Genomic DNA, 14,189 nt, shown 5'->3' with positions numbered 1-14,189 from the left:
ACCTTAGAGGGCGCTTGTGGAAACAAAGCGCCCTCTAAAGGGGGCCTAAGAGGGCGCTTATGAAAGCGCTCTCTAAGGCTTTCCAGAAGCGCTTTATAAGCTGGAAATGCACATGGACTTATAACAGCGCTTTATTAAAAGCGCCCTCTAAGGGTAACCTTAGAGGGCGCTTTCTAAAAAGCGCCATGTATTGTTGTCCCTCTATCTCCTCCTTATTTTTTCGCTTCACCTTAGAGGGCGCTTTGTTACAAAAGCGCCCTCTAAAGTGCGCTGTCTATTGCTCCTTATTTTTCGCTTCACTTTCGAGGGCGCTTTTGTAATAAAGCGCCCTCTAAGGTGCGCTGTCTATTCCAGTTTTTGGCGTAGTGGTTTAATGTTTATTGGCATGTTTAATGTAGGTGGGATTGTTTGCAAGATCAACAAGAATAAATTCAGGGATTTTATTTCATCCAATTCACTAGAATTCTTGATAATTCAGAAAAATAAGCATAGTAAAGGGTTTAGTCTCTTTATCAACTTCTTGTCGGGGAATTCTTTTTGTGAGTGGAGTTTCCTACCAACAGTGGGTTGTAGTGGTAATATTCTTTTAATGTGTTATAATGATAAATGATCCTATTTATTTCTTTTGGTTGCTCAATTTTGTTATGAGTTTTCCTTCAATGGAGAGCTCTTAAATCGCTTGTTTTGTGGTTGATGTCTATTTGAAGTGCTCTAATGGATAAAATAACTTTCTAGGGTGATTTGGTGAGGTTTAGAGGTTTGATTATAGAGGATATGGGACATGTTATTAAATATTTAAACTTCATTATGTTGGGTAGTGAGAAGATTGATAACCACATGGTGCTTAAGCAGGATAGATTACATGAATGTGTGGAGTTTGCGATCTTCATCATCCATCTCATGTTTTTGGACCTCCCTTTACTACGTAAATGGCAATATCTTTGCTATTCGATTTGTATCTTCCTAGTGTAAAGGGATCTCCCTACTTCGCTCGACCACTAAAGCTAGATCTGAAATGTTTGGTGATGGTGTGTCTAGGAATGTGGGGAATGCCATTTATACTTATTTTTGGCATGACCCTTGGAAAGGGTCATTCCCACTTAGAATTCTGTTTTTGATGATATTTTTTGTGTTTATTCAACAAAAGCATGTGGTTTTTAGTATGGACTTTTGAAAGATCAAATCTTTGGTTTAAGATTGTAGGTGGACAAAGGATCTTTTTTGTGTATGAGTCTGATTTGGTTATATCTTTTTCCATTTTAGTGGACTCTAATATTCTTTCATAGGAGGTGCACACTTAAAGGTGGGTCAAAATGTAAGGATGACATGTGCTCTGTCAAGTTGACATCTGTTTACCTTATAGATTGTACACTACATGATGTCTCTCTAAATAAAGTCATCGAACTTTTGCATCTAATGTGAAAGAGTTAGGCTCTTACTTAGGTGATTGTCTTCTCTTGGAAACTACTTCAAGAAAGAATCCCCATTAAATTATTCTTCTTAAGGGGAGGTTATTTTTGGATCTAGGGGGTATCTATTGTAATTTCTTACAAAAGCCACTAGGATCTTTAGGTGGTTAGGATGTGAATTTGTGTTTCCTAGGGAGCTTGAGGTCGTATTTGAATTATTTAGATCTCTAGGTATATGAATAAGATTTCTTACAGGTTAGGCATCTTATCACTTGCTCTATGGAAATCTCAATGGTGATAAAATTATATTTTATCCTTAAAATGGTATATTAATATTACTTCTTATACCTCCTGTACCTTTGTTGAGGGATAGATATACCTTATTTCTTATCTAAACTCAAAAAGGCTCAATGGGTTTCTATTTTAGGATCTAAGTGAGTTTTTGATGTGTAACCTTCCTTTAGCCACTTAGTCTTGGATCTGTGAAACAATTAACAATTTTAGACTTTGAGAAAAGACAAAATATCTGCAATGATCCTAATCCTATAGGGGATATCATCCTAATAGAGACTACATAGATCTTCCTTGGAGTCCAAATACTTAACACCTTACCAAAGCACCTTAATTTTCAAATCTATGTTACCAAACTCTTCATTTATCCAAAATTTGAGGATATCTTTAAAATTTTAAAACTTCTTATTTAAGACAAACTACTTTCAACCATTAGTAATAGAGTTAAACCAGATAATATGTACCACCTCTAGCATATCATTATAATGAAGAAAATGTTTACCGAATCTAAACGGTTTGGCACCCCATATCCGGTGAAAGTAGCAAAAAATGACTTTGTAATAGTTATAAACATATTAAGAAAGCACACACTATGATGTCAAGTCCCAATGCTCCCACCATACATGTGACACTATGATGCTACCTATGTCACTGGTAGCATCCTCATTTGGTTGAAAGAAAATGGAATTTCTAAATCAAACCCATTTATGAGATAAATTTATTAAAAGTCGGATACAAACAATCCCAATAACAATGTATATCTCGGTAGAATAAATCATATCACAACTAGAGTAAACAAAATGAAAATTCTCTATAACATACCAAATGTAACCTCTAAAAGAACCTGACTATTCTATAAATATTCTCTCTTATTTAACATGTACCCTAAAGTTTGTTTAAAATACACATTAACAATAAAGAAAATAGATTGAAGTCCCCCACCACCACCACTCAAGACAAAACCGGTGAAAACCTAGAACATCAAAAAATAAATCAGAGAAAACTCATTAGAACTACACCAAATAAAAATAAAGTCCCCAATATTATCTATTGCTGCGATATCACTCAAGTCACATAAAGGATCCCACAAGAGAAAATGAACCAACATCTCACTAATTATAGTTTATTAGATGACCACAAACTCAAGAGGGTTTGCCACAATGAACTCTCGAATCATATTCACATTAACCTTCCCAACACACAAACATTAAAAGAACTAATTGTTACTATGCAAGACGTCTAGATATAGTGACTACCTTCTTCTTCAACACCTTCATCACAAAGATCTTCTTCAAAGTCACCATCCAAATCTTTGTTCATAGTGTTATCACCATATTCCTCAAAAAATTATTGGTATGATCACAATTGAGCAAGGTTCCAACCCACCAGAGCTCCCTCTTTGAGCCAAATCGAGAAAACATCATGTCCAACAACAATCTTAACCTCCTCTAACACTATAATTTAATGTCCATTAACACCCTAACTATCAACAATATTAATTAGTTTAATTCCTATTCTTTAGGTAAAAGTTTAGAACTGGATTAGAGGAGAATTAGTAGGAGATTTGTTACCTTGATTCTCTCCTAAATTAGGTCTAACAGCTTGTATATTTATACTGACAGAAACTAATAACAAATTATCAATTCCACAAACAAGTATCATATCTCTATATGGTATCAGCCGGAAACGATCCAACGTCCTCCCTCTAATTCAGGACGTCGTTCCTCACCCTAGCTCCCACCCTTGCCTCCCATGGCCAGTGAAAGCAGCTCCTTCTTCTCCAACCCCTATGAGCCATCCAAACCCTTTGCTAGTATCACTCTTATCAGTCTCACCAAGCTTCTCCCTACCAATTATCTTAATTGGAAACTCCAAGTTGAAGCTCTCCTTGATGGCTATGATCTCCTCAAATATCCGGATGGATCTTTTCCCGCGCCGACGAAATCGATCACCACCACAGACACGCCTCCAGTGACAACCCCAAATCCTGCCTATCAGACATGGCGCCGACAGGACCGCCTCATCTATGGTGCTCTTCTCACTACGCTCTCCAACGAGGTGGCCTCCTTAGTATCTCAGACAGAGACCTCACATGATCTCTGGACCCTCCTCAAGAACACCTATGCAAAAGCATCCCGCAGTCATCTGAAGCAACTAAAGGAGCGTCTCCGCACGGCTTCCAAAGGTACTCAATCCATCACCACCTATATGCATTCGCTAAAGCAAACAGCCGATCTACTTGCATCCCTTGGATCTCCTATCTCTGTTGAAGACATGACTGATCATGTGTTGCGCGGCCTCGACGACGGCTATAGAGCAGTCATTGATGGTGTGAATGCAAGGGACACCCCAATTACCTTTGATGACCTCCTTGAGAAGCTACTTATCCAGGAACTCTCCATTACTGCTGCTCAGAGACAGACTCATGCTCCACTTACAGCCTTGAATGCTCAGGCTCGGCCTAACTCCAACAACAAGTCTCGATATGGGCAATTCTCTGCACAATCAAATCAACACAATGGCAATCGCAAACCGTTCCTAGGTCGATGTCAGTGGTGTAATGTCAAAGGACATGTTCTATCTCAGTGCCACACCTTCAAGCAGCAACATCCCGGCGTCCCACCGCCCCCTCGGAATCCTATGGGTCATCCTGGACAGAAGCAGGTCCATACTGCAGCTGCTGGTCATTCTCAGAATTATTTGGTTGATAGTGGAGCCACGCATCACGTTACCAACGATCTTGAAAATTTGGCCCTTCATCATCCGTACACTGGTCCTGACTCGCTGTTTATGGGTAACGGTTTAGGTTTAAACATCTCTCATTCTGGAACACTTTTACTTAATGATTTATCCCTGTCTAATGTTTTGTGCGTTCCTTCCATGAAACAAAAAATCATCTCTGTTTCTAAACTTACCTCGCAAACTAACTCTGCTGTTGTCTTCATGCCAAACTCTTTTCATGTGAAGAATCTGCAGACGGGTCAAATAACCCATAGAGGCTCGTGTGTGGATGGACTTTATCTCTGGCCCGCCACTCCCCCATCTGTCCACACCGTCCGCACGGAATCCGCTACATCATGGCATCATAGGCTTGGGCATCCTTCATCTTCTATCTTCAAATTCATTCAACAACATTTTTCTTTGGGCTCTACTAAATTCCAGCAATCAGATTGCAACTCATACCAAATTAGCAAAAGTCACAAGCTTCCCTTTCATGAATCTACTCTTAAATCTTTTTATCCATTAGAAATAATTTTTTCGGATGTATGGACTTCTCCTGTCTTATCAATTGATGGTCTTAGATACTATTGCATGTTTGTTGATCATTTTACTCGCTATATTTGGCTCTATCCAATGAAACGCAAATCTGATGTGCAAACTATATTTCCCAAATTTAAATTACTCATTGAAAATTTCTATCACCACAAAATAAAAATCTTATACACCGATAATGGTGGCGAATATCTTGGTCTTCGTCCTTTTTTAAGCAATCACGGTATAAGTCATCACACCACCCCACCTCATACACCTGAACACAATGGAATTTCAGAACGCCGAAATCGTCACATCGCTGAAACCGGTCTCTCTCTTCTCCATCACTCGGGCTTGCCCCTCACTTATTGGCCTCACGCCATGACCACCGCAGCCTACCTCATAAATCGACTCCCAACTCCAATTCTTGGGTATCAATCACCCTATTCCAAATTGCTCAACATTAGCCCGGATTATCATAAGTTAAAATGTTTTGGATGTTTGTGTTTTCCATGGATTAAACCATATGCTAACCATAAACTTGCACCCAAGTCTGCTATGTGTGTTTTTGTAGGTTACTCGGCTGATCAACATGCCTATCTATGTCTTGATCCCACAACAGGAAGGATTTACACCTCTCACCACGTCAAATTTGTCGAATCTGACTTTCCATTCAGCTCCCTAGTAACTCAATCCAGTCCAAGTGCAACACAACAAACAGACCCACTTCAACTCTTCATTTTACAACCTCTAAGCCAACCCATGGTGAGTCCCACTCCAAACTCACCAGAAACTTTATCTGCTGCCCCTTCCTCTCCAACTGTCACCTCCTCCCTGGATCTGGCCCAATCTCCAACCTCCACCGAACCCACCAACACCATTCACTCACCCCCTCCAACCTCACCACCATGCCCACAACCTTCTGCCCCGCAACCCCAACCGACTATCATCCCAACCCTGAGACAACAATCCAATGCCGGTGGGATTGTCACCCGGTCTCAAAACAACATCGTCAAACCCCTCAAAAAGCTTAACCTTCATGTCCGTTCCTCCTTCATCATCGAACCCAGTACCATAACCCAAGCTTTCCGTGACCCTGATTGGCGCTCGGCAATGCAAGCCGAATTTGATGCTTTACACCGCAACCATACTTGAGATCTTGTTAGTCGTTCCTCTGCTCAAAATTTGGTTGGTTGTAAATGGGTTTTTCGAATCAAACGAAATCCAGATGGATCGATTGATCGTTACAAGGCTCGATTAGTCGCCAAAGGGTTTCACCAACGCCCTGGATGGGACTACACGGAAACATTCAGCCCAGTAGTCAAACCGGTAACTATTCGTATTGTCCTCACATTGGCAATTCGCCACGGATGGTCCATACGACAACTTGATGTTAACAATGCGTTCCTTCAAGGGACGCTCAAAGAGGAGGTCTTCATGATACAACCACCTGGTTTTGTCGACAAGAACTTTCCTGATCACGTTTGTCGCCTCAAAAAGGCCCTTTATGGGCTCAAACAAGCGCCCCGTGCCTGGTATACGGAGCTTAGAGTATTTTTTATCTCCCTTGGCTTTGTCAATTCAACTGCAGATGCATCTCTATTCATATACCAACAACCAGGTGTTACACTATATTTATTAGTCTATGTTGATGATATAATTGTCACCGGAAGTTCCTGTACCGAGCTGTCGAAGCTCATCATCACACTTGCTGCTCACTTTTCGGTGAAAGACCTCGGATGTCTCAGCTATTTCTTGGGTGTCGAAGTAATTCCTTCCGCTGACGGTATGTTTCTTTCACAACGGAAATATATCACTGATCTGCTACATAAATCAGGCATGGCAGATGCGAAACCAGCATCCACTCCACTGTCTGCGAGTGTTCCATTGCTCAAGGACTCGGGTGATCTTCTTCCTTCTCCAACTGAGTACCGAGCACTCGTTGGAAGTCTCCAATACTTGAGTCTTACACGCCCTGACATCGCCTTCAACACCAACAAACTTGCTCAATTCATGCAGAACCCACGAACGGCGCATTGGTCTGCACTCAAAAGAGTACTCTGATATTTGGCGGGCTCTTGTAACAAAGGAGTCTTCATCTCGGCGAATTCCCCACTAACCTTTCATGCCTTCTCGGATGCGGATTGGGCGGGTGACAAGGATGATTATGTCTCAACAACTGGTTACTTGTTGTACCTTGGCAGCACTCCCATCTCATGGAGCTCACGCAAACAACGTTCTGTTGCTCGATCATCAACTGAGGCAGAGTACAAAGCCTTGGCTGACATAGCTAGTGAGCTATTATGGGTCTTTTCCTTGTTCACAGAACTTGGTCACACGCCAACAACCAATCCGGTTATATATTGTGATAATCTCGGTGCCACAAATCTAAGTGCTAATCCTGTCTTCCATTCTCGGATGAAACATATAGCCTTAGCCTATCATTTTGTTCGAGAAAATGTACAACGGGGCAGGTTTCGAGTGTCTTTTGTGTCTACTAATGATCAACTTGCTGATATTCTAACCAAGCCTCTACTTCGTCCTCGGTTCGAGTCCCTACTGTCCAAGTTGCATCTCTCTTCCAGATTATCCAACTTGCGGGAGGATATCAACAATATTAATTAGTTTAATTCCTATTCTTTAGGTAAAAGTTTAGAACTGGATTAAAGGAGAATTAGTAGGAGATTTGTTACCTTGATTCTCTCCTAAATTAGGTCTAACAGCTTGTATATTTATACTGACAGAAACTAATAACAAATTATCAATTCCACAAACAAGTATCATATCTCTATACTAACTCTACCAACATACAAACTCTAAGTATTACTCGAATTTTTTCTACTTATAAAGGTTTGTCCACCATATTACCAATGCGAATGAAAATTTCAATACCCCAAATATGAGTAGGAATGCTCGAACACTAAAGCTAAATACTTTTGTGGTTTGAAGCCAAAGATGAGGATAAAGGCTCCAAAATAAAAAATAAAAAAGTTGTGACCACACACAAATAAAATATTCAAAATATTGAAGACCAACTTCCTATGAAGAACACAATGTAATTGGATCCCCTCCTAGATAAGTCAGGGAGATATGTGGCAATCCAAGTATGATTAGTTATTCTAAAAAAGTAATAGGACCCAAAGAATCCTTCAGCAAACCAATCAGACCTGACAAAAATATAGCCAAATGCAAGTAAACCGAAAATCATGAATTGAACATATATATGAATCTCTTATGTTGATATTAAAGAAGTCATAATTTTGAACTTTGAACATGCAAAAGTACCCAACAAACATCTCTCATTAATGATAAGAAAAATGAATAACGAAAAAAGGTTCATCTGAAAAACATCCTTAGAAATAACAAATCACTCGACAATCTTCTAAGTATAGCAGAATAAAGTATTATTTAGTCCCAATTGTCGTTAAGAAAGCTTCGATAATCCTGTTGTACAACAAAAAAAAAAACCACATAAGATGACATTAATAATAATTTTTTCTAATAATTTCAACTAAATATTAAAATTAAACTAAATACTTCATCTACTTATTTCAAATTGATTCAAATTCTAATAGTTTATAATCATAGTATTTGGGGTAATCTCATTGTTTTTAAGTAGGATATGTTTGTATTAGGATTAGAACATCAGTTTATTCATAATAATAATAAAATGTTAAACCCCAATTATCTCCCATAAAAACTAATAAATTATGGACATACCTTCATTTGGGAGATGGAAGAAACACCCTCATTAGTTGTCTCAAAGTAACTGCTTTCCTACATGCAGGACATTTCCCTTGTGTTTTTATTGCATGTTTTATGCAGACCTTGCAAAAAATATGGCCACACTTTGTGGACATTTCCTCTTGAATAGGATCCATACATATTGGACATTTATAGCTAGACACTTTTGGAGTTTCGAGTTCTTTTTTCTTGATTTTTGCAGCTTCCTTCTCTTTTTCAGCTAACTTTATTGGCGATTTCAATATGCAAAACAAAAATACGATCTATTTATATGTTTGTAACAATATGGCTTGACATGAATAACTTCATAAATATATCATATAACTTCATATTATTTATATTTTGTATCATTTATTCTATTATTAAAACTACTACTATCACTTAGTTTATTAAATGATCAAGTATTTAATGAGAGAGAAAAAAACTTAAATAATATATTAATTATAGAAAATGACCAACCAAATGAGACCATAAATCTAAGAAATTTATTAATACCTCATTTGCAACGGGGTCAAAATTTATATAAATAATTTCATCATTTGGTTGGATAATGCGACCATCGGGCTGAAAAAAGTTTGAGATCCTATTATTTTCTGCAAAAAAAAACATGAAAGATCAATTTCTAAAAGGAAACAAAAATAGCTACCATAATAATATAATTCAACTTCCATATATTATACTCCTCTTAGCTATTAAAAAATAGAATAATATTAACCATACAATATGAGAATCTATTTAAACAAACAAAAATGAGAATCACATAAATACAAGAAGCATAAAGTATAACAAAGAAAGAAAAGGAAACCACCCAACCTTTAATCCAAAATACAAAACAATTGAATTAAAAGTAGAGTGAAAAGATAAGGAACCACCGTGTGATAGGGCAAGGTAGATCTTGATTGAAAGAAATCACAATTTACAGAAAAACATCCTCTAGGAGTTCCGCCAAGAACTCGCCACCGCATGGTCAAAGACACTCAAGTCTCTATTGACTCATATAAATAGTAGAGTTCTCAAGGCAGACTAAGAAAGCACAAGAGTTTACCGCATGTCTACCAAGATATCAATTCTAAGCTACAAATGTGTTTTTATCTTCCATATTCTTCATATTGACAGAGAAACCTAAACAATGATATCATTCAAAAATATCCAAATCAACCAAACTATTGTGTGTCAGATCATAGCCAAACCACCCCTCTCCCTAGACCTGCACATGAACAATCTAAATACAATTTTTTTATTAAAATCCATAGAAAGAACAAGAAGCACTCTAGCACCTAAAGATGTCATATCAAACTAACATTTTCTCATGTAGCATGTCACGAATAGATGGGTAATCGAATCAACCCTCCCAATACACATTGGAAATAAAACACCTTTAGGATCAACTAACACCATATGCTTCTAAATATTATTAGTTGGGACCTTTTCTTGAAGAAGTTGTTAGGAGAAAATAACTACTGTAGATGGGGCCGACTATCCTAAATAAGAGGAAGAACCAAAATCAAGGAATTGACTAGAAGCACACTAGAAAGGTCGCACTCAAGAAGCCATGGGTAAGCCTAGGCGACATGAAAAATACCATCCTTTGAGTCACACTACCACCACCTATCATGTTCAGGAGAGAATGTCATATCATGAATGGCTAATAAATATTAGAGAGCATTTTTGGCTAATAGATAAAGAGGGATTTCTTCCAATTAAAATCTTAAGTTAATTTCCCATTTACAAACACTCCAACCAAACCAACAAACCAATCATGTTGGATAAAGATACTAAAAAGTCTAGGGAACCTAACAGATAATAGAGTGGGCATGTCTCACAAATCCTTCCAAAATGAGGTTATGAGGCATGATCCCACATTTTTTACTAAGATGAGCCACATACCAATCAAAAGAATTCTCAATTTTGAAACCAAAGAGAGTCACTCCTTTCCTAGTAAAAAACATGGGTTATGTTATATATGGTGGATAACCAAATACTCCTACCCCTACAAGTTAAGGAAAAACATGGGTGTCATATAAGGCGGATAAGACATCATACCATAAGCCATAAGCTCCTGAAATAAGCATCAATCGCCAGTTATCCAAAAAGGAGAAATTAACTTAACGGTGATCCCGAATTCTCCGACCCATTATGCTTAGGCTTGAAACATTGGCCCACTTGTCCCAAACAATCTTAGAATCATATTTGACCTCACACAGAGGAACCTTCTTTGTAACCTAACAATCTTGTTTCAAACCTTGGCAAACATTTTTCAAGAAAGACATGAAGAAATATGGATAACATTAAAGACCGAGTAGAGTAAAATCACTCGACCCCCATGCTAATATAATGATGTTTCTATTATTTTAACCATCTAGAAATCAGACTAACTAAAGGTTCCCACATTGACTCCATGTGAGGGATTTTCCCTCAGTGGTAACCTTATTTACCTGAAAGGAAGGGACTCTAGATTACAATGGAAAAAGTCACCAATGAAATTCAAAAATTTGGGATACATGTTAACTCTAGTGAGATTTCTCTTTGCAAAGTTACCACAAAGACTCAAAATCAGCTCAAAACATTGAAGAATAGCCATAATTCTCCATTGGTTCTCCACAAAAGCCCATGTCAAGATAATCGTTCCATCTAAATACTAGAGATGGAAGACACTAAGATACATAAAGCCAACTCTAAAATCAAATAAGATACTAAGATCCATTACTTGGAAAATAACCCACTTAGGCCTTCTGCCACAAGCAATAAAAGGAAATGATCTGAGGGGTTATATTACTTCAATCCCATTTGGGTGCTAATTTCTTAGGTAGGACGTACATTTATTAAAACCATAATATTTCCTAAGTGGCTTTTGTGGAGACAATTAAAAGCCACATGAGACAATTTTTTTGGTTTGCTTAGCCAAATCCACCAACTCATTCATAACTACAGCCATATCCTCTAGCAATCTACCTTTAACAAAGGTTGATTGATTCGAGGAAATATGGTTTTCCATAACCTCTACAAGTTTAGCTAATAGTACTTTTGGAAACAAGCTTATAAAGAGACCCCATCAAAAGACATGGGTTGAAAATCCCCCCGTTGCGAAGCAGGATCTACCTTAGGAATTAAAGTGACAAAATAGGAGATGATCCAATAGGGGAGAGATGTAAACCGGTGAAAATGATTAAACATCATACCATATCATCCCTAAGAAGAAGTCTAAGACTTCTCTAACAAGGGAAATTAAACACATCCCACTTAGGGCTCTTATTCCCAGCACATAACGCATCATCCATGTCTATTTCATAAAAAGGAAAAAGAGAAGTAAGAGTTGCATTATAATCTTTGAAAAAGGATTAAAAACCAGCCTTATCCTACTTTGGACGATCTACCAAAGGTTCCATAAAGTGATTAGAGAATAAACTAATCACCTCCTGGTAGATCTCAACAACCTAGTTTATCCAACTATCACCTACCACAAGGGATATGATTGTATTTATCCTACTCCTACTCTTCGTAGAAGCATGAAAGAATCCATAATTAGCATCACTCTTCTTAAGATACTTTCTTTTGACCTATAAAAGCATTGTGAATCTTTAATCCTAAATAATGACCAAATATCCGCAACAAATACCACAAATACCAGCAACAAACAAACATTAATTTTATCAATATTTTCTTATATTTTGTAATCAAATTATAGATAAATATGATTGTTGTGACACAAGTGTGAGTTAGAAGTCTCACATTATTATTAAAAACAGAGATTAAACATTTTGTAAATAAGATATCCCATATACCTTATGTCTTAAAAATTCAGGTGAATATACAGTGTTTCTCTCATTCGTGTGTTGCTCTTAATCCTAATTCACAACATGTGATTTAAAAAAATAAAATTCTCATCCCCATATGCAACAATGAATTATTTTTCCAATCATAAAACAAAAACAACATAATAATTTTCCTTCAAAATGCAATACAATAGTTAAACAGTTAAAGCACATACTACTCTATATTTTTATATAATGGAAAGTATATATGTATTTGATCCAAATACATATAAATTTTTGTTTAAATAAAAATTGAGAGAGAAAAATGTTACCTCTATTTGAGTCAACTTCATTCATCATACGATTCCTTCTAGCATTGGCCACTGCCTAAGATACATAAAGACCAAAAAAGTGTGTTTTAATAAATGATCAATAAACATCCACTAAAAACTATTGTAAAAGTATAAAAAGATTTATTAAATACTAATTGAATTCTAACATTTCATATATTTGTCTACAAAAATATAATCTTTACAATAATGTTTTAAATTGCAAAAAAAAAAAAATTAAAAGGATTAAACCTCAGCAAAAGCTCTTGGCGAACATTCTATGACATCATCATCATTTTCCTCAGAATTATTCTGAAGAACATGAATTGGTTCACAGAGTCCTTCTCCATGTGACGATTCTCCGGTCAGCAAAGTCACTTTTCTTTGCTGGTTATTATTCAAATTCAAAGAACTCATCTGCTAAACAACAAATAACATTAATAAGATTAAGTAATAATTAATCAAAACAATTATTTTGATGGGAATGGAGATTGCATGAGAAAAATAAGAGAAAATCGATATATAAATTATGCTTTAATTTAATTGAGGTAGAGAACAACAAAGTGAGAAAACATGCACTATAGTGAGATTTGAGACAGAAATTGAGAGAAAAATAAAATAAATTGGCCTCTCAATTTATAATAATTGTGCGAAAGGGATGTGAAAAATAATGCTAAGAATTCTTCAAAACAAACAAAATAACAATGCATATTTAAATGATATTGAGAGCAACAGAACTAGGAAACGTACGCTATTGTGAGATTGGAGAAGGAGTCTGGGAGTGAAATAAAGTGAATGACACTATTGAGAATACTAATAACAATTGGAAAAATAGATGTCTGAGTCATGTTTACCTTAAAGTACTTAAATATTATTATTATTATTATTATTATTATTATTGTTTTTATTCTTATTCTTATTAAAATGTTTACTACATTTTATTTGAAAATTCTTCATTCTCTTTAAAGTCAAATAAATTGATTTAGTTTATTATTATTTCCTTATTATAATGCTTTATCTGTGGAAAATATACTTTTTTGGTTTTATTTATTTTGTACAGTCAAATTAAATTGATTCTGTTTATTATTATTTTCTTATTATAAAAATTTATCTATAGAAAGTATACTTTTTTGGTTTTCTTTATTTTGTACAGTCAAATTATATATATATATATATATATATATATATATATATATATATATATATATATATATATATATATATATATATATATATATATATGAGTTTAATTGAAACACACTGACAGTGTAAAAAATTTTTACACCGTCAGTTAATCATAGACGTCGGATATTAAAAAAAGTTTGACTTTTATTTTAAAAATCTATAAAGTAATACAAACGGATGATGGTGATGAATCGACAGTGTAAAACTTTTTACACTGACAGTGTATA

At 36.0% G+C, this 14,189-nt stretch overlaps 1 protein-coding gene across 2 annotated transcripts; it reads right to left on the bottom strand.

The window, feature by feature from the left end:
- Positions 1-8,234: 8,234 nt before the first annotated feature.
- LOC127093522 (uncharacterized) lies at positions 8,235-13,599 on the bottom strand. Of its 2 annotated transcripts, none has more exons than XM_051032465.1 (6): positions 13,528-13,599; positions 13,030-13,197; positions 12,781-12,835; positions 9,192-9,289; positions 8,673-8,920; positions 8,235-8,396 (listed from the first exon to the last, which is right to left on the bottom strand). In XM_051032465.1, the coding sequence occupies exons 2-5, from the start codon at positions 13,192-13,194 to the stop codon at positions 8,675-8,677; spliced, it is 564 nt and encodes a 187-aa protein (XP_050888422.1). In that variant the 5' UTR covers positions 13,195-13,197; positions 13,528-13,599; the 3' UTR covers positions 8,235-8,396; positions 8,673-8,674. The 2 variants fall into 2 exon arrangements, with proteins under 2 accessions (XP_050888422.1, XP_050888421.1); XM_051032464.1 differs by having other exon boundaries at positions 13,030-13,194; positions 13,528-13,592.
- Between the last annotated feature and the right edge of the window lie 590 nt (positions 13,600-14,189).

This window comes from Lathyrus oleraceus, chromosome 6 (assembly GCF_024323335.1).
Source record: "Lathyrus oleraceus cultivar Zhongwan6 chromosome 6, CAAS_Psat_ZW6_1.0, whole genome shotgun sequence".
Classification (NCBI taxonomy): Eukaryota; Viridiplantae; Streptophyta; class Magnoliopsida; order Fabales; family Fabaceae; genus Lathyrus; species Lathyrus oleraceus.
The sequence above is the reverse complement of the archived record's forward strand: the minus strand, read 5'-3'. Positions and strand labels throughout refer to the sequence as shown.

Excerpts from the sequence above, each read along its gene's own strand:
- LOC127093522 (XM_051032465.1), bottom strand. The coding sequence starts at position 13,194 with ATGAGTTCTTTGAATTTGAATAATAACCAGCAAAGAAAAGTGACTTTG. Across the intron at positions 12,836-13,029 it reads CGCCAAGAGCTTTTGCTGAG|GCAGTGGCCAATGCTAGAAG; the intron begins GTTTAATCCTTT and ends TATGTATCTTAG. Across the intron at positions 8,921-9,191 it reads TTGACCCCGTTGCAAATGAG|TTAGCTGAAAAAGAGAAGGA; the intron begins GTATTAATAAAT and ends TCGCCAATAAAG.